Source organism: Melanotaenia boesemani, chromosome 6, assembly GCF_017639745.1.
Source record: "Melanotaenia boesemani isolate fMelBoe1 chromosome 6, fMelBoe1.pri, whole genome shotgun sequence".
NCBI classification, from domain to species: domain Eukaryota; kingdom Metazoa; phylum Chordata; class Actinopteri; order Atheriniformes; family Melanotaeniidae; genus Melanotaenia; species Melanotaenia boesemani.
The window spans coordinates 2281433-2303943 of NC_055687.1; the positions used below are offsets into that span (position 1 = coordinate 2281433).

Here is a 22511-nt window from a genome sequence, read left to right on the forward strand (position 1 = left end):
TCAGTGCGGCGTCCGCAGTGATGCGGACTCTGCATCGGTCTGTCGTGGTGAAGAAGGAGCTGAGCCGAAAGGCAAAGCTCTCGATTTACTGGTCAATCTACGTTCCTACCCTCACCTATGGTCATGAGCTGTGGGTAATGACCGAAAGAACGAGATCTCGAATACAAGCGGTCGAAATGAGTTTCCTCCGCAGGGTGGCCGGGCTCTCCCTTAGAGATAGGGTGAGAAGCTCGTTGATCCGGAAGGGGCTCAGAGTAGAGCCGCTGCTCCTCCACATCGAGAGGAGCCAGATAAGGTGGCTCGGGCATCTGGTTAGGATGCCTCCTGGACGCCTCCCTGGTGAGGTGTTCCTGGCACGTCCCACCGGAAGGAGGCCCCGGGGCAGACCCAGGACACGCTGGACAGACTACATCTCTCGGCTGGCCTGGGAACGCCTCGGGATCCCTTCGGATGAGCTGGTGAATGTGGCCGGGGAGAGGGAAGTCTGGGTTCCCTGCTTAGGAAGCTGCCCCTGCGACCCGACTCCGGATAAGCGGAAGAGAATGGATGGATGGATGGATGGATGGATGGATGGATTTTGGTAAAAGGACTTTAACTTGATTTGTTTTTTTAAATAAATATGGCAACACCCCACCTCTGTTAGGGCTGTCAGTCTAGTACACATTATAACCATCAATACAGATTTCCTTATCACCGACAGATTTATTCAACCAAGATTCTCACACGACAATAACATCAGCGTCAGTTGAATGCGCCCAAATATCCATCATATCAGTCTTTGAGGTTAGGCTTCTAATGTTCAAATGAATAAAACCTAGTCCAGTCCGTGGTTTAAATTCAGCTGGGGTATTAAAACCTACGATTTCCTCAGAATTACAAGTTGTACTTTCATCAGGTCCAGGATTTGGCTGCACATCTCCAGAAATTAATAATAGCATGAGAACCAGTAGTTTCCGTCTCATTAAATTTGGTGTGTCATGTCTTGAGCTAATATTATCTATAGAGTCAGTATATAAGCTGTCTTCATATATAAAACAACTTCTCAACACTATTAAACATGATAGGCAAGGCAGCAGCATGTTAATTATACAAAGTGACAAAAAATCCTGTGTCAATACATGCTGTTTGGTGGAAAGGTGTGCTGGTGCACATACTGGGTAAAACCAGTGGAGAATTAGCTCTTTGGGGCACCAAATGATGATCAAAACCTCCAAAGTTCCACAGCAAGAGCCCAAACAGCAGCAGCTTCATGATCGAAGAGTGTCTAGACAGAATCCAAAGACTGAAGACTCACTGGCAGGGCCCAGAAAACAGATGTCAGCCGGCAAAGCCAAAATCCAAAAAAGACAGCAGGTAGGCCAATGCCCGAAGCACAATCCAATGGCATCAAACCGTCCACCACACCCCATGTTGATAACATCCAGACCCAGAGGCTGAACAGCTAGCAAATGAGGCCGAAGGCCAGAAGCAGACAAAGGCCAAAACTCACGGACCAGCAGGCAAGTCCAGCTCCAGAAAATCAGCATCCGATCCAAGAGCTAGCAAAACTAGCAGCCAGGGCCCAGGTGGAGGATACAAATGGAGGACTGGTTCAGGACAGCTTGGAAGACGTTCAGTTTGTTCAGGATCAGATGAATCCAAATGAATCCTGGAACTGAAGAATGGATGGCAAGGCCCAGTATTTAAAAGCTGGCTAGCCAGCTAGCTAACAGGGCCTAGATGATAGCTGTTGTTTGGTAGGGCCGTAAGCTAGAGCTAGCAAGTAGCTCTAGCTAAAGTGCAATCTAGTGGAATCAACCAGTATAATCCCAGAAAAGATGCTCAAGGTGGTAATATTCCAACTGCAATTAGTTGTTGCAAATAGTATTCTTCTACTTGTAAATTTCTACTCGTCCAACTTAAAAAATAGATCTCACATAAACACAAGACTCAGTTCTCAAACATTAACACACCACTCACAGACTAACTCAGCGGCCATCTTGGAACTCTGTATGTTATGGATTGATTAGGTTTCTGATTGTCTGGTGTTGGATCAGGGTTCTGATGGTCTGGTGTTGGATCAGGGTTCTGATAGTCTGGTGTTGGATCAGGGTTCTGATTGTCTGGTGTTGGATCAGGGTTCTGATGGTCTGGTGTTGGATCAGGGTTCTGATGGTCTGGTGTTGGATCAGGGTTCTGATGGTCTGGTGTTGGATCAGGGTTCTGATAGTCTGGTGTTGGATCAGGGTTCTGATGGTATGGGGATGTTTTAAGCAAAAATTTTAATCAAATGCTCAATCAGGGGATTAAAATAAGTACATTTATTAAATAGCTGCAAAAAATAGGCTGCACGGTGGTGTGGTGGTTAGCACCGCACCCTCACAGCAAGAAGGTCACCGGTTTGAATCTTGGCTGGGGGAGGTTCGAACCTTGAGGGCGGTGGCCTTTCTGTGTGGAGTTTGCATGTTCTCCCCGTGGTATGCGTGGGTTCTCTCCGGGTTCTCCGGCTTCCTCCCACCGTCCAAAGACATGCATGTTAGGTTAATTGGACACTAAATTCTCCCTAGGAGTGAGTGTGCGTGTGAATGGTTGTTTGTCTATCTGTGTTGGCCCTGCGACAGACTGGTGACCTGCCTCTCACCTGTTAAAATGCTGGGATAGGCTCCAGCTCACCCGCGACCTGAAATGGAATAAGCGGTCAAGATAATGGATGGATGGACATTTATTAAATAATGATTGAAATCATGAGACATCAACACTCAGCCTGCAGAGTTCTGAAAAACAGAAGTCATTCACAAAGAAGAACTTACTTAATATGTAAATGTAGTAAGCAGGTTGACGGTCATCTTCCTTCACAAGAAGTTAGATTAACTATGAGTACACAATATTTAAATACTGAGTACATAATCACATGAAAATTTTCCATTACAGATGGATCAGGGTTCTGATGGTCTGGGGTTGGATCAGGTTTCTGTGGGGGTCTGGTGTTGTATCAGGGTTCTGTGGGGGTCTGGGGTTTGATCAGGGTTCTGTTAGGGTCTGGGGTTGGATCAGGGTTCTGTGAGGGTTTGGTGTTGGATCAGGGTTCTGTGAGGGTCTGGGGTTGGATCAGGGTTCTGTGAGGGTCTGGGGTTGGATCAGGGTTCTGTGAGGGTCTGGGGTTGGATCAGGGTTCTGTGAGGTTCTGGGGTTGGATCAGGGTTCTGTTAGGGTTTGGTGTTGGATCAGGGTTCTGTGATGGTCTGGGGTTGGATCAGGGTTCTGTGGGGGTCTGGGGTTGGATCAGGGTTCTGTGGGGTCTGGGGTTGGATCAGGGTTCTATGATGGTCTGGGGTTGGATCAGGGTTCTGTGGGGGTCTGGGGTTGTATCAGGGTTCTGTGATGGTCTGGGGTTGGATCAGGGTTCTGTGGGGGTCTGGGGTTGTATCAGGGTTCTGTGATGGACTGGGGTTGGATCAGGGTTCTGTGGGGGTCTGGGTTGGATCAGGGTTCTGTGATGCACTGGGGTTGGATCAGGGTTTTGTGGGGGTCTGGGGTTGGATCAGGGTTCTGTGGGGGTCTGGGGTTGGATCAGGTTTCTGTCTGAATTCCTGGTAGGTCTCTAATAGGAAAGGTGTACATTTGTGGCGTTTTTGCTTCCAAGACGTTCTGACGAATCTGACAGTTTTCATGTTTTTACAGATAAATTTTATATTATATTATAGATTTATTTATTTTATATTATATTATAGATTTTTTTATTTTATATTATATTATAGATTTATTTATTTTATATTATATTATAGATTTATTTATTTTATATTATATTATAGATTTATTTATTTTATATTATATTATAGATTTTTTTATTTTATATTATATTATAGATTTTTTTATTTTATATTATATTATAGATTTTTTTATTTTATATTATATTATAGATTTATTTCTTGTTTTTTCTTGTTTTTACCAGCACTAAAGCCTTTTGAAAACATTGTATTTTAAGCTTGCATTATTTTTAAAGGGGATTTTAATACAGAAAAAGGTTTTATCTGCCTTGAGTCCTGGACTGAGTTGAAATGGCTGCCTCAGCACCTGTTCACTTACAACATGGAATCTACAAACACTGATAAGCTAACTACTTACCTCAAAGAAGATATCCACAAGCTCACTGATGAACTTCCATTAAAAAATGAGCTACTTGATAGTCTACCGGACCTGGCCCACCAACAGCGCTCCATACATATTGTCTCATTAAAGGTGACACTCTATGATACATTGCAATGGGACCTAAACACGTCACCACATCCCTCTTTGAGCTCCAGACCAAAACAACAACTTTAGTCCGAGGTGGTCTGCTGCAGAAAGAAGGGCAGAGGTGGACTTGCTCTCTCCGACGTTCTGTCAGCACTCATGCAGACCTGCAAACTACTCAGAAAAAAAGGTGTCCGGCGGTGGTGAACGGGTGGCTCGGGACGACTCGCTGGACAACTCTTTTAAACAAAACAACCACAGACAGACATGACATTATACTTAAAAACATTTATTTATTTTTGTCTTCTTATCCTGGACAAGGTTTTACAAGCTCGTTTCGTTGTTTGTCCGCCTGCCTCCTTCTGGCCAGAACTTCTTCTTCTGCTTTGGTTCTTCTGGCTGCGGCAGAGCTTGTGGATGCTGGCAGTCGAACACCCTCCGTCTTTCCATCTCCATCAAGGTTTCCTGCTTTCTTAAGGCTTTGTCCTTGCTTCCAGCCGACCTTCTAGCGATCTACTGGCCCATACTTTATGTCTACTCTGTTAAACATCTCTATTGCCGTCTTCTTTCGGGTCAGCATGGTGTGTTTGACAGTTTGAATGGTGCTAAGACTGTTGATGCTCATGCTGCCACTTTATGAGCCGATAATTTCCGACATATAACTAAAAGATGACGCTACCTGTGGTCCATGGGACACTGACTATGCTGCCTGTACCGCTGTGGTGAGCGCTGGGTACCTTCCCGTTTGAAAGACATCTGCCCACCAGCTGACAGCATCACCTCCAACTGTGAACTCTGGCAGGCTCTGGTCTACACCACACTGGAGAATCTAAGATAAGAACCACTTAATTATCCCACCAGGGACATTTAACCTCCACAGAGGCTAAATAAAGGGTTAAAAATACACAGCAACCCTAAACATCCATATCTGCATCCATCGGTTCACTTGTCATGAATAACTGCCTAATGAGTGACCGCTAGGATGCCAACTTTCAAAGAGAAAATAATGGACGCCAACCACAGCGCCCGAGGACCATGACCACCACGGCCAGACTCCCGTGGGGTGGAGAACCTGCAGCAGTGGTGTGTTTTATTTTGTGTCGTGGTTTTTAGTAAAGTGGTGATTAAAAAGCAGTTAGTTTTACTTAAAGCTTAAAATGCTTTATTACCAATGAACACATTTATTATTGTGTAACATTATTACATAGAAAGTGTTAATTAGGCTCCATAAAGCTGTAATAAACATGCATCCCTATTTAACATACAAGAGGAACATACATAAAATACCATATGCACACAACTTAGTTAACCTAGTTAAAGAGAAACTGGTTAATCTACCACATGGCAGCAGCACCAGTAACTAAAGCAGATTTGTTTGTGTGGAGCAACAATGGATTTTTAAAATATAAACTAAATACATTGAGACCTTAATGTAACCATTAAAGTTAAGTTATATTTTAAAAATACATTCAGGTACAGTTGTTATAAACATCCCTGTTATGGACACCTGCGTGCCGGCCTACAGGCAGGACAAGACTGCAGCTTTCCCTGATGACTGACAACGAGTGCCTCACCGGAAGCTGCCCTTCCTCCACCAGGATTGGTCGATATACTTCCTGGATTCGAATCGGCTGGCCAATGACGTCGCCCATGCGCCTATTAAGCCTCATCATCCACTTCATTCGGGGCAGCTGTGGACAGCGGGACACAGCTCGGCAGGACCGGGAGTGTTGTTAAACTTGTTGGTTGTGGAAGTTACCCTGTGTGGGTTTGTTTGCTAAATTTTGGATAATTAGTAAGTTATTTGTGTTTGAGATTGACATATCTTTTCCCTGCTTGAGGTGAAGTAGCTTTGGTTTGTTATAGAGCTTTGATTTCTTTCTAGGATTCCGCCTTAGAGCGTGCATCCTGTTTTTGGGACATTTTCTGTTTGTTTGTTGTTTTTGAGTTACCAGTAATATTATTTGTGGTCATAGTCGACACCGGATGGTCGTGTTTGTTTCTGAACAAGTTATGTGTTCTGTTCTTTTTTTAATCCGGTATTTGACTTGCTTTGTGTTGTGTCCTTTAACCCCTAGTAATACGAGGACGTAACAATCACTAGTTAGTCACTGAAGAATAGTTTTTCAATTAAATTATTTGTGCTGATATGAACTGTTGAGCAATCGAAGCTGTTCCATCGCCTTTTTTTACCTCCCCTGATAGAAAATAAAAGATTAAAATTTGGGGGAGATGCCTCCGTGAGAATTACTGATGCATCAATACCAAGCCAGGTTTCCATTAAAAAGCCACAGTCAATGTTATTCTCTATAATCAGATCATTAATAATAAAAGACTTGTTTGACAGTGATCTGATGTTTAAAAGAGCCATGTTTGGTGTTGCAGGAAAGTTTGGTAGTAAAGTTTTGGATATGGGTTCTGTACTAGGAGCTGTATGTATGGGACAGAGACATCCAACGGTCAAGGTTTGTGGATGTGGATGGACATGTCTGTACTGTCTGCTGGTGATGTGTACTGGTAATGTGATGTGTCTGAGAGGAAGTTTTAACTGGGGGAGGTGTGTACTGGCTGGACCGTCAATCTGAGAAAGCTTTGCAGGATTGTAGGGTGAGATCAACGTTCAAGGTGAAAAGATGACAACCTGTGTGATTTGGGTGTAAGCCATCCGATTTGAAAAGGTGTGGTCTGTTGTAGCAAGTGGTAAAGTTGTAGATGTATGGAAGACTGATGGAGTGACGGTAACCTTTAACCAGATATGAAGTTGGCGGATGAGGCTGAATTTGACGTCTCTGAAGTGGACCAGAGATAATGCAGTGTTTATTTACCTGTTTGATGCTGTTGATAAAATCCATTTTTAGTCTCTGACAGTTGGAACTTGAGATCATTTGTACCTGCGTGTATTACAACAGTGGAGGCTGAGGGGTGTGGATGGAATAGATGGTGGGCGGAGTTAGTGATGTTTGTTTTTTTGTTTGTTTGTTTTTTTTAACTTGTCCTGTCCAGCATCATAGCAGCAAAATGATAATCTGGTTTCTGTATCGTGCTGAACAAATTTGCTCTGCCAAGGGGAGGCCTATGGGTAAGGCTCCTCTTGATAATGTGATTAATTAATTTATTTATTTATTTATTTTGAATCACAGAATCTATGTAATCTCGCTGGACCTGACCGGAGGGGACAGAGTAGGATGGAAAATAGCAAAAAGAGCAAAAGGGAAAGAAGAAAGGAGACAAAAAGATCACAGACAGAAGGAAACAACCTTCAATCCACCATCACCAGACAACAAACTGTTCCACCTGTACATGAACACACCAGAAAACTTCCTACAACTTTTACAAAAGCAGAAACACACACACAGAAAAAACAGGGCTGCTAGTCATTAAGAGTTTTTAAATAATAACCAAATCAAAAAGACAAAACAGCGACCAGATACTAACTCACAGGAAAAATAAAAAAAAGAATTATCTCTTAGTATAAAAACCCACTGGACAACTCAGTGACTGTGTCAGCATGCAGAGGATGAGGAAGAGGAGTGATCAGTGATGAAGAGTGGGGAGTGAGATCATGCAAATGCGACCACGCCTCCACGGAGGCCAGAGGCAGACCAGGGCCAGAAGCCCGGGCCCTCAGCAGCAGCCCCGGAGCACCAACCCAAGCCACCCCACCACGAAGACGACTCCAGCCCCACCCGAAGGGCGGCAGAGGAGAGCCCCAACAAGAGCCCCCCACGGTCCCGGGGCACAGGTCCCAGTGGGCCAAGATCAGCAGCCGCCGGCCCCGCCAGGGACCGGCCACCCAGGGCAGCCCAAGCGAAGGGCCCAGGGCCCCAGGAGCCCAGAGGCGGCCGCCCCACCCCCCAAAGGTAGAGGGCCCGCACCATGCCTAGGAGGACAACCACCCGGCGTAGGGTTGCACCCCCCAACCAACAGATGCAGAGCTTCCGTGTAGCTGGATCTGTGAGAACACATCAGGATAAATGAGCCGCCATCCAAGATGGAAAAAAAAACACTGAGACATCCGGACCATTAATGACACATTTACATAGTTCAGCTGCACCGGGGCTTTTGTTTTGAAATTCACTTGATGCTGTACTTCTCTGATGTCCTGTGATTTCCTGTCTGGCTTTGTCTAAACTGCTGAGCGGGACGTGTTCTGGACGTGTTGGAGGTCGGATTGAAACGGTGGAAACTGATTGTTTGTTTTGATTTATTTTCATCAAAAGGTTGTTTAAATATTTATTTATCAGATTTTCTGGTCATTTTATTCAGAATGTTTCAGTATTTACTGACGTCGTCTCAAGTTCTTTTTCTTTTTTAGGAACTTTCAGTGATGTTAACACAGTGGTTGAATATGAATTCAGTGTTTGCTAAGTGCAGGTTCCTGGTTCTAAATAAAAAGTTAAATTAAATGTCTTGGTGATTTTTTCTTTTAGCAGAGTTAACTGAAATGCTGCTGGCGTCTCTTCATGGACCATAATGTTAAACTGAACATTTACACATTCGGGATAAAGCCTAAAAATAAGGGTGATATTAGTTAAAGTCTCGTCTCCCGGCCTACAAGCAGGGCTTGTGTAGACTGTAGTGAGGTAAAAACCTTTGCACACCTAACAGGAGAGGGGGTTGTAGCGAAAATAGTGGTCTGGTCCAGACCATGGTCCGGACCACTGTAATGAGTGGTCCCTGCCACTGTTGTTGCACCAGTCTCTGAACGACCCATTATTTGAGTCGCTATATTAAAAACCTGCAGGACACTGGCTCAAGAGGTCCCGAGTTGATGATGCCTGCTCTATGGCAATTCAGGTATACGCACACACCGTCTTACTGTGCGCAGGCAGGTGACGCACTGCATTGTTCACAACTGTCCCACATTTCTGTGTGTACAACAATAAACCAGAGTACAACAGTTAATCGTTGGTAAAAATAACTCAAATGTTAGTACTTGATGAGTATATTTTCCATAAAATGTATTTTGCTCCAATATAGATCACAACATAGAGTACAGACTATGTTCCTACAACTTATCACGTTATAACATGATACGTTTCACGTTTTTACAATAAAACTATGACGTCATAACGTGATATGGTCTGTTTTTTCAGTTCCACGCTTCCGTTAGCTTGTATCTTATCGTAACGCGTCTTTGAGTGAAGCGGTCTATAAATAAATTGTCCCTGCACTGGGCCACTGTAATGACTGGTCCCTGCCACCAGGGGGTACCACATCAGTGGTCAGGACCACTGTAATGACTGGTCCCTGCCACCAGGGGGTACCACATCAGTGGTCAGGACCACTGTGATGAGTGGTCCCTGCCACTAGGGGGCGACTAGATCAGTGGTCCCTGAGTGCTCTGTGCCAAGGGGATAAAAAGGACAAGCAAATGGTACTACGTTCAGTTGTACGCTTACGTTCTCCGGTGCGAACATTTAGTGATACTTTGGAGTAAACATAGTAGAGGAAGCAATGGCTAATGGTAAGTAACTAAGTAAGTGGGTGGAGGTGGAGTGATGGTGGAGGTTTCAGGTGGAGGTGGAGAGATGGTGGAGGTTTCAGGTGGAGGTGGAGTGATGGTGGAGGTTTCAGGTGGAGGTGGAGAGATGGTGGAGGTTTCAGGTGGAGGTGGAGAGATGGTGGAGGTTTCAGGTGGAGGTGGTGAGATGGTGGAGGTTTTTAGGTGGAGGTGGTGTGATAGAGGTTTCAGGTGGAGGTGGAGTGATGGTGGAGGTTTCAGGTGGAGGTGGAGAGATGGTGGAGGTTTCAGGTGGAGGTGGTGTGATAGAGGTTTCAGGTGGAGGTGGAGTGATGGTGGAGGTTTCAGGTGGAGGTGGAGAGATGGTGGAGGTTTCAGGTGGAGGTGGTGAGATGGTGGAGGTGGAGTGATGGTGGAGGTTTCAGGTGGAGGTGGAGTCATGGTGGAGGTTTTCGGTGGAGGTGGAGTGATGGTGGAGGTTTCAGGTGGATGTGGTGTGATAGAGGTTTTGGGTGGAGGTGGAGTGATGGTGGAGGTTTCAGGTGGAGGTGGAGAGATGGTGGAGGTTTCAGGTGGAGGTGGAGTGATGGTGGAGGTTTCAGGTGGAGGTGGAGTGATGGTGGAGGTTTCAGGTGGAGGTGGAGAGATGGTGGAGGTTTCAGGTGGAGGTGGTGTGATAGAGGTTTCAGGTGGAGGTGGAGTGATGGTGGAGGTTTCAGGTGGAGGTGGAGAGATGGTGGAGGTTTCAGGTGGAGGTGGAGTCATGGTGGAGGTTTCAGGTGGAGGTGGAGTGATGGTGGAGGTTTCAGGTGGAGGATTTTTGCAGTTTGAAACTAATTTTCAGAAATGATTTTTCTTTATTTTAACTTTATATTTTTTCTATTTTTATTTCTATTTTATTTTATCTTTAATTTAAATTTAATCTTAATTTTCCTCCGGGGTGTATTTTATTTTCCTGGTTTCCTCCGTCCTGCTGGAGTTTGAGTCCTGAACCCGTCCTCGTCCTCGGTGTCAGACAGTCGTGGAAATGAAGCTTTTATTGTCCGAACTTCCCGTTAATGTGACTTTTCCTTCGTGGGAGTTTCGTCTGTTTTTCTGCTGATTTTGGTCTCATGGAAATATTTAGATTCCTGGAGAGTTCAGCGTTTCCAGGGATTTAGTTTATTTGTTCTCCTGTGGGACGTTTTGTCGTCTCGGTGAGTTTTTTCTCTAGTCTGGATGAGTTTTGCTCTCGTGTCTCCTGTCAGCTGGACGGCTTCCTCCCTCCTCTTCCTCAGCTGATGGCGGCTGGGACGCTCCGTCCTGCCTTCATGGAGAGCCGTCGGGGTTTTTACCACAACAGATGACACAATTTTTAATTTTAATGTTTCCATCCTGGTTTTACATCCAGCCGTCAGCTCAGAGTTTCACCTGTTTTTACTTCCATGTCCATGTTTGTTCCTCACTCGGACGCTTCAGGCTGCAGGTGGAAAATATCTGCAGAGTTTCCAGAAATAAACAGGCTTAAAAGAAGGGGGAACATATTCATTATAAATTAAACATTAAATATTCTATTAAATATTTAAACTAAGAATTTAAAGAGATAAATATCAACCATGTTGTTGAATAACAAATATTATAGCTTTTAACTATTTATTAATATGATTTATTTGTATTTATAATTTATTGTTCCTCAGTATAAACACCTGTGCCGCCCCCTGGTGGTCAGTTTCAGTACTGCTCATGATTGTGTGTGAGCAGGTGAAACACAAACCAGCAGGAAATGAAAAGAAATGTCTCCCAAACATGATTTCTGATATTTGAACTTCTTGTTGCCGTGTTAAGGTTTTGCTGAAACATGAATTTCTCTGATCAGCTGGTTATTGATGAGTTATCAGGTGCATGGAGACGGTTTGTCTTCATGATCAGCCGTCTGTGGGCTGAGAGACCGAGTTAGGATTTGTTTTTATGATCGTTTTCTGACCATTTTAAGACAAAGTATTGGACTAAATGAGAAGCTGTGATGTCCTGCTTTGGTTTTCTGTTGTGATGAAGATGGAGAACATAATCAGCTGATCGGTTCTTCTTCTTCAGGTGCTGTCATTCCTGGCCTTCATCCTGGAAGAGGTGGTCGCCAACTGCATCAGCTGCAAGGCTCTCTACTTCTTCGAGTTTGTCAGCTGTACGGCCTTCCTCTTCACTCTGCTCCTCCTCATCCTCCTCTCCACAAAGTTACACACCAAGGTTGGGATCAGCTGCTGGGCCAAACTGGTAAGAAGCTGGTTCCCTGCTGCCTGGGGGGTGGAGGCGGGGTTGGGACCTCCTGGGGGAGGAGTTTAAAGGGTTAAAACCTCGTGTTCTTCTGTCTGCAGGACTTCATTTACACGGCCGCCATCGCCGTCCTCTTCCTCATCTCCTCCATCATCTTCGCAGTAAACAACACTGGATCGGGTCTGGAGTCCAGTTCTGTGGTAAACATCTTCTTCATCTTACTTCCTGTCAGCTGACCACATTATATTACTAAAACGACTGGAGAACTGGGTGGTCTCTCTGGTGCTGCACTGGTTTAAATCTTATTAGAGAATAAAAAGTACTTTGTGTCAGTAGGTAACTTTACATCTGAGCAGACAAGAATTACATGTGGAGTTCCCCAAGGTTCCATCCTGGAGCCTCTTCTGTTTAACATCTACTTTCTCCCACTGGCACAGATTATAAAGAACAACATTAGTTACCATGGCTACGCAGATGACACACAGGTATATATTACAATGTCACCAGGAGATCGAGGCCCCGTACAGGTTCTTGGTAAATGTAATGAGGAGATTAATGACTGGATGTGTCTGAACTTTCTCCAGTTGAACAAAAACTAAACTGAGGTGATTTTATTTGGAGCCAAAGAGAAACGATTAAAGGTCACCACAGAGCTTCAGTCTGTACACCTAAAAACCACCAACCAGGCCAGAAATCTGGTCTAGTGATGGACTCAGACCTAAAAACCACCAACCAGACCAGAAATCTGGGTCTAGTGATGGACTCAGACCTAAAAACCACCAACCAGACCAGAAATCTGGTCTAGTGATGGACTCAGACCTAAACTTTGAGAACCACATGAAGGGAACCACAAAGTCAGTCTACTATCAGCTTAAGAACATATCAAGGTTAAAAGATGTGATGTCTCAGCAGGACCTGGAAAAACTAGTCCAGCTTCCATCTTTAGTCGGCTTGATTATTGTAACAGAGTTTTTACAGGTTCTACCTAAAACATCAGTCAGACACCTGCAGCTGATCCAGAACTCTGCTGCTCCAGTCCTCACTAAGACCAAGAAAGTGAACCACATCAGTCCAGCTCTGAGGTCTTTACACTGGCTGCTGGTCCGTCAGAGGATAGACTTTAAAGTTCTGCTGCTGGTCTAGAAAGATCTGAATGGTTTAGGACCAACATACATCAGAGACCTCTTGACCCAGTATGAACCTACCAGAACCCTCAGGTCATCTGGATCCAGGTTCTTATCAGTTCCAGAGTCAGAACCAGACATGGAGAAGCTGCATTCAGTTTCTATGCTCCACATGTCTGGAACAAACTCCCAGAAAGCCTCAGATCAGCTGAAACACTCAGTTTATTTAGATCCAGGTTAAAGACCCACCTGTTCTCTGCTGCTGGACTAGTTTTTATTTACAGTCCAGATCTGGATCTGGTTCTTTAAACTGGATCATGTTTTAGTACAGTTTTCATCTAACATTCTTTGTCCTTTATCTTTATCTTTTCTATTTAATGTTAAATTAAGCTTCTTGTTTTCTGTTAAACTCTTTGAATCACCTACCTGGTTGTTTCCTTCTCTCCTTTCCTACCTGGTTGTTTCCTTCTCTCCTGGTTGTTTCCTTCTCTCCTTTCCTCCCTGGTTGTTTCCTCCTCTCCTTTCCTACCTGGTTGTTTCCTTCTCTCCTTTCCTCCCTGGTTGTTTCCTTCTCTCCTTTCCTACCTGGTTGTTTCCTTCTCTCCTTTCCTACCTGGTTGTTTCCTCCTCTCCTTTCCTACCTGGTTGTTTCCTTCTCTCCTTTCCTCCCTGGTTGTTTCCTTCTCTCCTTTCCTCCCTGGTTGTTTCCTCCTCTCCTTTCCTCCCTGGTTGTTTCCTTCCCTCCTTTCCTCCCTGGTTGTTTCCTCCTCTCCTTTCCCTTCCTGGTTGTTTCCTTCCCTCCTTTCCTCCCTGGTTGTTTCCTTCCCTCCTTTCCTCCCTGGTTGTTTCCTTCTCTCCTTTCCTCCCTGGTTGTTTCCTCCTCTCCTTTCCTACCTGGTTGTTTCCTTCTCTCCTTTCCCTTCCTGGTTGTTTCCTTCCCTCCTTTCCTCCCTGGTTGTTTCCTTCTCTCCTTTCCTCCCTGGTTGTTTCCTCCTCTCCTTTCCTACCTGGTTGTTTCCTCCTCTCCTTTCCTACCTGGTTGTTTCCTTCCCTCCTTTCCTCCCTGGTTGTTTCCTCCTCTCCTTTCCTACCTGGTTGTTTCCTTCTCTCCTTTCCTACCTGGTTGTTTCCTTCTCTCCTTTCCTACCTGGTTGTTTCCTTCTCTCCTTTCCTCCCTGGTTGTTTCCTTCTTTCCTCCCTGGTTGTTTCCTCCTCTCCTTTCCTCCCTGGTTGTTTCCTTCTTTCCTCCCTGGTTGTTTCCTTCTCTCCTTTCCTCCCTGGTTGTTTCCTTCTCTCCTTTCCTCCCCGGTTGTTTCCTCCTCTCCTTTCCTACCTGTTTGTTTCCTTCTCTCCTTTCCTCCCTGGTTGTTTCCTTCTCTCCTTTCCTACCTGGTTGTTTCCTTCTCTCCTTTCCTCCCTGGTTGTTTCCTTCTCTCCTTTCCTACCTGGTTGTTTCCTTCTCTCCTTTCCTACCTGGTTGTTTCCTTCTCTCCTTTCCTCCCTGGTTGTTTCCTCCTCTCCTTTCCTACCTGGTTGTTTCCTTCTCTCCTTTCCTCCCTGGTTGTTTCCTTCTCTCCTTTCCTACCTGGTTGTTTCTTTCTCTCCTTTCCTACCTGGTTGTTTCCTTCTCTCCTTTCCTCCCTGGTTGTTTCCTCCTCTCCTTTCCTCCCTGGTTGTTTCCTCCTCTCCTTTCCTACCTGGTTGTTTCCTCCTCTCCTTTCCTCCCTGGTTGTTTCCTTCTCTCCTTTCCTACCTGGTTGTTTCTTTCTCTCCTTTCCTACCTGGTTGTTTCCTTCTCTCCTTTCCTCCCTGGTTGTTTCCTCCTCTCCTTTCCTACCTGGTTGTTTCCTCCTCTCCTTTCCTACCTGGTTGTTTCCTCCTCTCCTTTCCTACCTGGTTGTTTCCTCCTCTCCTTTCCTACCTGGTTGTTTTCTTCTCTCCTTTCCTCCCTGGTTGTTTCCTTCTCTCCTTTCCTCCCTGGTTGTTTCCTTCTCTCCTTTCCTACCTGGTTGTTTCTTTCTCTCCTTTCCTCCCTGGTTGTTTCCTCCTCTCCTTTCCTCCCTGGTTGTTTCCTTCTCTCCTTTCCTCCCTGGGTGTTTCCTCCTCTCCTTTCCTCCCTGGTTGTTTCCTCCTCTCCTTTCCTACCTGGTTGTTTCCTCCTCTCCTTTCCTACCTGGTTGTTTCCTTCCCTCCTTTCCTCCCTGGTTGTTTCCTCCTCTCCTTTCCTACCTGGTTGTTTCCTTCTCTCCTTCCTACCTGGTTGTTTCCTTCTCTCCTTTCCTACCTGGTTGTTTCCTTCTCTCCTTTCCTCCCTGGTTGTTTCCTTCTTTCCTCCCTGGTTGTTTCCTCCTCTCCTTTCCTCCCTGGTTGTTTCCTTCTTTCCTCCCTGGTTGTTTCCTTCTCTCCTTTCCTCCCTGGTTGTTTCCTTCTCTCCTTTCCTCCCTGGTTGTTTCCTCCTCTCCTTTCCTACCTGTTTGTTTCCTTCTCTCCTTTCCTCCCTGGTTGTTTCCTTCTCTCCTTTCCTACCTGGTTGTTTCCTTCTCTCCTTTCCTCCCTGGTTGTTTCCTTCTCTCCTTTCCTACCTGGTTGTTTCCTTCTCTCCTTTCCTACCTGGTTGTTTCCTTCTCTCCTTTCCTCCCTGGTTGTTTCCTCCTCTCCTTTCCTACCTGGTTGTTTCCTCCTCTCCTTTCCTCCCTGGTTGTTTCCTCCTCTCCTTTCCTACCTGGTTGTTTCCTCCTCTCCTTTCCTCCCTGGTTGTTTCCTCCTCTCCTTTCCTACCTGGTTGTTTCCTCCTCTCCTTTCCTCCCTGGTTGTTTCCTCCTCTCCTTTCCTACCTGGTTGTTTTCTTCTCTCCTTTCCTCCCTGGTTGTTTCCTTCTCTCCTTTCCTCCCTGGTTGTTTCCTTCTCTCCTTTCCTACCTGGTTGTTTCTTTCTCTCCTTTCCTCCCTGGTTGTTTCCTCCTCTCCTTTCCTCCCTGGTTGTTTCCTCCTCTCCTTTCCTACCTGGTTGTTTCCTCCTCTCCTTTCCTCCCTGGTTGTTTCCTCCTCTCCTTTCCTCCCTGGTTGTTTCCTCCTCTCCTTTCCTCCCTGGTTGTTTCCTCCTCTCCTTTCCTCCCTGGTTGTTTCCTTCTCTCCTTTCCTCCCTGGTTGTTTCCTCCTCTCCTTTCCTCCCTGGTTGTTTCCTCCTCTCCTTTCCTCCCTGGTTGTTTCCTTCTCTCCTTTCCTCCCTGGTTGTTTCCTCCTCTCCTTTCCTACCTGGTTGTTTCCTCCTCTCCTTTCCTCCCTGGTTGTTTCCTCCTCTCCTTTCCTACCTGGTTGTTTCCTCCTCTCCTTTCCTACCTGGTTGTTTCCTCCTCTCCTTTCCTACCTGGTTGTTTCCTCCTCTCCTTTCCTCCCTGGTTGTTTCCTTCTCTCCTTTCCTACCTGGTTGTTTCCTTCTCTCCTTTCCTCCCTGGTTGTTTCCTTCTCTCCTTTCCTCCCTGGTTGTTTCCTTGTCTCCTTTCCTCCCTGGTTGTTTCCTTCTCTCCTTTCCTCCCTGGTGGACAGATTGACGCTCTGTTTCTTTTCTCTCCTCCTCCAGGCGTTTGGTTTCTTGGCCATGGCTGCGTTTGCCGTTGACGTCTTCTTCTTCGTGAAGACTCGCGGGTTTCCCTTCAAGAAGGACGAGCAGCCGGTGTCCAGGAACGGCGGTCCGGTGACGGTGGAGACGCCGGAGGAAACGGACAAGCTCAACTCGGTGTCTAACGGAGCAGATTAAGTCTGTCCTGACACGTTTCTTCAAATTAGAGGTCACAGATTATTTTATGTCCCGTCACATGACGACAGGGGGCGGAGCTTAGCAGCAGGTAGCTGCACCCACCTGATCAATCCTGCCACAACTTATCCAAGCTTGATGCTAAATCCTGAGACACAAACGGGCTCCAGGTGGTTTTTAAAGACCTACAATGATTTTAACAGACACACTAAAAGCCTAAAACCACTAAATGTTCTGAGTTTATTTGTAAAGATTTTAAATGATCCGGGGACCCGAGCTCTTCTTTTAGCTGCTTTTTATTTAACTTCTGTCGACGCAAACTTGCTTAGTTCAGGCGCATTCCTTCGGTTTTCTGTTTGGTTGTTGTTTTTATGGTTATCAGGACCAACAAAGATGAACCAAGAAAAGAAAAAGAGGTCACAGATGAAAGAGAGAAAACCAGCAGTTTAATTTACTACTCACGTTTTTAAATCCTAAAAATCCAGAAAAGAGAAGTTATTCCAGACCCTGAATGCATCACGATGCTTCAGGTTCACTCGTAGTTTCAGATGAATCTTTTTTACTGAATAAAGAAACAAATAAAAATCCAGATGCTGAAGTTGGCTTGTGATTTCCAGCCAACCTGCTGTTTAATAGAAAAGAAGAAAAGGACCATAAAGCACCACTAATAGAATCATTTTGGCCATTTTTAATGTAATAAAGCCAATAATGTAATAAATAATTATTCATTTGGTTATTAGCCAACAAACGTAAATACTTTGAAAATGTGAAAACTGCAGACAATCATGTAAGTTTGGTCAAATTTTTTTAGCATTTTATTTAGTTTACTCTTCAGAAATGGGTATGATTATATTATTTATATTATTAACAAGTTATTACGTTATTGGCTTTATTACACTTTAACCCTTTAAAGCCCGACCCAAGGAAAAATGCAGAAATAATTCAGTTTTATTTAATCTGAAGTCTTTATTTGTCCTTTTAATAAAATGTTTAAAAAAAAATCAAGAAACTTTTTTTTGTATATTTACCGTTTATTACCGTGTGATATGTTAGTTATTGTAATGCACCTTCTCTCCACCAGGAGGCAGAAGACAAAAATCAGATCATGAACAACAGGGTTTTTACCATAAAGTGATGCAAAAGGTCTCAAACTGTGTCACATGACACATACTGTCAAAATCACAGACGATGTTTAACTCTTTAAAAGACCATCAGTCGTCCATCAGTGAGTACAACCAGCAGACCAACCTGTAAAACCTCTTAGTCCACTGATTTGGTACTTTCCTGAAACCATCCAACAGGTTCTAGATGATCCAGATCAGTAAGACCTCGGTATAATCCCACTGACTGATGTTACACCATCTCCACCGAGCAGCAGGTCTGCCTCTTTGTTCACTAACCCCACCTCCAGGTCCAGCTCACATGTAAACATTCTGGACTCGGAGGCCAGAGAAGGATGTCTTCCCTCCCTGGTCCTCAGATCTGCAGCCCTGAAGGTTTTACTAGATTTTAAATGAAATGAATCATCTGAACTTTTCCTGAAGTTTTGTAGAAGTGAAAGATGATCCTGAAACGTTTTACAGGGAAGGGAAGGGGTTAAGACCCGTAAAGCAATGATCTGGTCCCATGTTCCCCTCCCCCGCCTCTACTGCTCACCTCCATGCTGCACCTGTACCTGTACATCTGGGATAAACTGGTCCATGCTTGACCAGTCTGAACATCAGGGCTCCTGGACCGGACTCGGTTTAAAGTGGTCTGAATGTGAAAGAAAAGCCAGTCAGAGGGTCCTTTACTTGGTAAATCTGGTAAATCTAATGATAAATCTGGTCATGTGCTCCAGATGAGCTCCTTTTGGTTGGTGGGTGTAATGGCTGAAGTCGTCCAGCAGGTGGAGGTGTTTCTCCGTCTGGATTTGTGGGTCAGAGGGAACAGAAAGTCAGTCTCAACCCTCTGAGTCTCCGTAGATTCAGGATCTCATTCGTGAGTTTTTTCCTTCCATTTAAGCCAAACAGAAACATTCCCATGATGCTTTGCTGAAGCACCTTGTTCTTAAACCGCCTCTGGACCAAGTTTTTATTTTCCAGATCTCGGAGCATTAAACGGATTTTATTGAAGGAAGTGGTTTTATTTTTCCTGCTTCTTGAGTGTGTTTAGTCTGACGTGTTTTCGGGTTTTATTCTGTGTTTTGTTGTGAAGTTTCACGTCTGTGGGTTCGTTCCGACTCTTCCTGAAGGTTTGAACGTGTTTCATCGTGTGTGGGAGGAAGGAAATGATGCTGTTTGTCGGGTTTTAAAACTTTGATGATGAATCTTTGAATGTGGGAACGATGATCAGCTGTTTGTCATCCTGTCTGGATTTTACTGATCCTTACATGTTGGTCTTTGCTTGGAAGAATTCCTGAAAATATTTTACCCAAAAATGCTGATTCTTTTTAAAATGATTTAAGACTTTTAAATGGAAGATTTTCTAGATTTCATTTTTTACTTCCAGCCGTCCTGATGAGCTTCATTTTCTACTTTTTTCATGGAGTTTTTTTCTTTTTAATTAATGTAAATGTAATTTTGGTTATAAAACTGTTCCTATGTCCACCCACACTGACCTGTTCTAAACCTTTTTTAGGTTGTTCGTCATATCGTTGTGGTTATTTTCTCTGTTACGTGTATTTTGTGTCATTTTGCAGCTTTTTTATGTTTTTAGTCATTGGAAGAAAAAAAAAAGTTCCCTCCAGAAAACTGCTATAAAAAATGTCAGAATATTTTTTTCCATCTTTATTTTTTTAACTTAGATGTTTTAATCATATTGTGTCCTAATCAAAAATATCAAATCTATAATCATTCAAGTTATTTTAACCCTTTAAGTGCCAATTTCTTAACACAAAGTCACTTTGTCCTTTATGTTTTTCCATATAATAGATTTTGGGTGGTTGGTTATATAAAGATAAACTAAGAACTGGAATTTAAACGGATTTTGCTGCATTTTTTTTATTTTTCAGAAAGTCAGATTAATGATTTTCTTCCCTTTCGGGTCGTCAGGGGACAAAAACGTCCCATTAACTCCCATTAAAACCACATTTTAACAGAATATTATGGTTCATCATGAATGTCAGGGTTTAATTTCAGAGAAAGAAAATAAAATGAGTCATTTTTACTGGTTACCATGACATGGTGCCATTTTTCTACCACAGACCCAATTTCCCAACGAAAAAATACATTTTTATTTATTTATTTTACATATTATCTCTAAACACAGAAAATCTTTTTTTATGGGAAAATACATGTTTTTTGTTTTATAAAAATCTTCTTTGTGTTAGAAAATTGACGTTTACGAGTTTAAAATAGTTTGTATTTTTACACATTTGGAATTTAAAGATGACTGAAATATCCGAGCAAATGAAGGAGAAAAAGTATTTTCTGTGTTTTTATAGCAGTTTTTAGGAGGGACAAACTGAAGCTGCAGGCCTTCAGGATTCGTCTGAATCATCGTGTTTGGTGGAATTTTCTTTTTATGCTGACGAGTTAAATCTCAGCCGCCTCCAACAACAAAGAGCAGCTTCACCCAACATTCGCTTCATATTTCAAGTTTTATGCCCAAAAACTGAAGCGGACTGCAAGTTGAAGGTTTTTTTTTGTTCGTGTATTTCTGCTTTTTGTTGAACTGGGTCCAAACTAACGGCTTTCTGAGGCATTTTTAACAGTTTCACAGAGAAAAAGCTCCAGACAAACAAGCCTGAAAACAACCTGCAGACCTAAAACCAGCACACGCGTAGAAAACGTGGTTTTCTTTGTTTGGTTGGAAGAAAGAAACTTTTCTTTTACCAGACAGAAAATGTGAGGACGCCCGTGTTTTAGATGTTTTCCTGTCAGCTCAGACAATCCATGAAGCTGTTCTCTATCATGATTAATCTTCATATTCTTTTTAAAGAAAAGCTGTTTGTGTACATATCTGATCCTCTGTGCCTCATTCAGTCTGAACATGTCACTACGCTGTCAAATAAACTCATTTTAAATAAATTCCTCTCTTTTATTTAATATTCCTCGTTTAACCACAGACGTGTTTGCCTTCCTGCTACCAGGTTGGACCCAACAAGGTTTAGGAAACATGTCTCAGAGATTCGCTGCATATTGACATGATGGCGTCGTGTGTCTGAGGTCAACGGTTCGTGTTCGATCCCTCCGACTTCACAGAAAATAACGTTTCAGAGCTGCAGCCTCCACGGTGGGAGAAGTAAACCAGGTTGAGAAGACGAGATAAACCAGAACCAGAAATACTGGGACATGATGCTCAAACCAGAAGAAAAATAAACCAGATTTAAAACATTTGATGCCTTCAAGATGTGACAGAAATCCTACTTTTACCTGCTTTAACCAGGGATGGAAAAACTGATAACATGGTTTTCTATGAGTTTAATAAAGATTTTAAGGGTTTTGTAAAAAAAGAATAAATAAATAAATAAATAAACTTCTTGTCATCTGGTTTGCATCCATGATGAAATCATGGCAGTTTGTTAGGTCACCATAGAGGTTTGTTCACTTTGATTTAAAGGGTTTTTAAAAATGTCATTATAATGGAAGTCTATGGTACAAATCTGGCAGTTAACGGCACCAACGTAACTTTTTTCTACCATCTGACATTTTTTAAAAAGTTAAAGTCCGACTAAATAAATCTTCTCAGCTATTAATCAGATGGGCCAGATGGTGATAATAATGATAATTAAAATCTACTTCGTTGTTAGAATATTAAGTTATAGTGCAGGTTTCAAGCAGCTGCTAGAGGTAGATAAGGGGTTAAATCTTCGTGGTGATTATATCATTTAGAAAATAAAACTCATGAAAAATATAAAAAATTGTGAAAAAATATTAAACTCATAATTTTATTGAGGTTTAAAGTTGAAATTACAAATCTTTTAGTTAAGTCACAACACAAATTTTCTTTTTTACAGGCCATAAGGTTTCATTATTTCCTGTTTTTATTGTTTGTTTGTTTTTATAATTCCTACATCCTCGTGAGTTTCTCCTCTGAGAATCTGCTCCTCCTGGTCTGTTTTCTGGAGGTGGTCTTGTTGTGTTCCCAGAGAAACCTGGAGGCTGAATGTGGAGGATTTTAATGAAGGACTGATTTACTTTAACAGCTGGTATAAATGATGATTTTAAGGTTAGAAACCGTTTTTCTGTTTTCTCTGCCAGAAAGCTGCTAATCTAAGAAGGAAACGATGTTTCTGAGGCAGACAGTAAAAACTTAGAGTAACCTAATCGCTTCCTGACTTCTGTCCTCTCTCTTCTCCATCCAGCTTTACTGGAATAACTTTTCAACTGAGTAGAGCCCTGCTTCTATCCTCTTCTGGAAAAAGGAACAAAGCTGATGTTTCGGGGTGCAGTGTGATCACGGCCCCCCTGCAAGCACACATTTCTTCCTTGTTACATGGCCACATACGCACGTTCACACGTGCACGCTCACAAACGTGCTCGTCTCTCTGATGTTTGTGTGTTGGTTCGTTTCTCTGCAGGTACGTTTGATGACTGCTGTACTTTTTCATATCATCATTATCCTATTTTTTATGTATCATCTACTACTGTGGTAGTTTATATTGTTTTTTTTAAGGTGTGTTTTAGGCCTAGACACCTGTTATTACACATTTTATTCCTGCCCTTTTCTCCCTTTTTTCCCTCTTCCTCTACCTCCCTGTCAGGTTCAGCACTGACATATAAAGA

At 43.4% G+C, this 22511-nt stretch overlaps 1 protein-coding gene across 1 annotated transcript; it reads left to right on the top strand.

Moving 5' to 3' along the window:
- Window positions 1–1194: 1194 nt before the first annotated feature.
- On the top strand, window positions 1195–20330 carry LOC121641299 (CKLF-like MARVEL transmembrane domain-containing protein 6). Its single transcript, XM_041987368.1, has 4 exons — window positions 1195–1353; window positions 11750–11926; window positions 12028–12126; window positions 16630–20330. The coding sequence occupies exons 1-4, from the start codon at window positions 1195–1197 to the stop codon at window positions 16804–16806; spliced, it is 612 nt and encodes a 203-aa protein (XP_041843302.1). The 3' UTR covers window positions 16807–20330.
- Window positions 20331–22511: the final 2181 nt, after the last annotated feature.

What these genes read in the sequence shown, in the direction of transcription:
- LOC121641299 (XM_041987368.1), top strand. Translation starts at nt 1,195, where the DNA reads ATGATGATCAAAACCTCCAAAGTTCCACAGCAAGAGCCCAAACAGCAG. An exon ending in AAATCCAAAAAAGACAGCAG is followed by an intron (nt 1,354 to 11,749) that starts GTAGGCCAATGC and finishes CTTCTTCTTCAG; the next exon opens with GTGCTGTCATTCCTGGCCTT. An exon ending in TCAGCTGCTGGGCCAAACTG is followed by an intron (nt 11,927 to 12,027) that starts GTAAGAAGCTGG and finishes TTCTGTCTGCAG; the next exon opens with GACTTCATTTACACGGCCGC.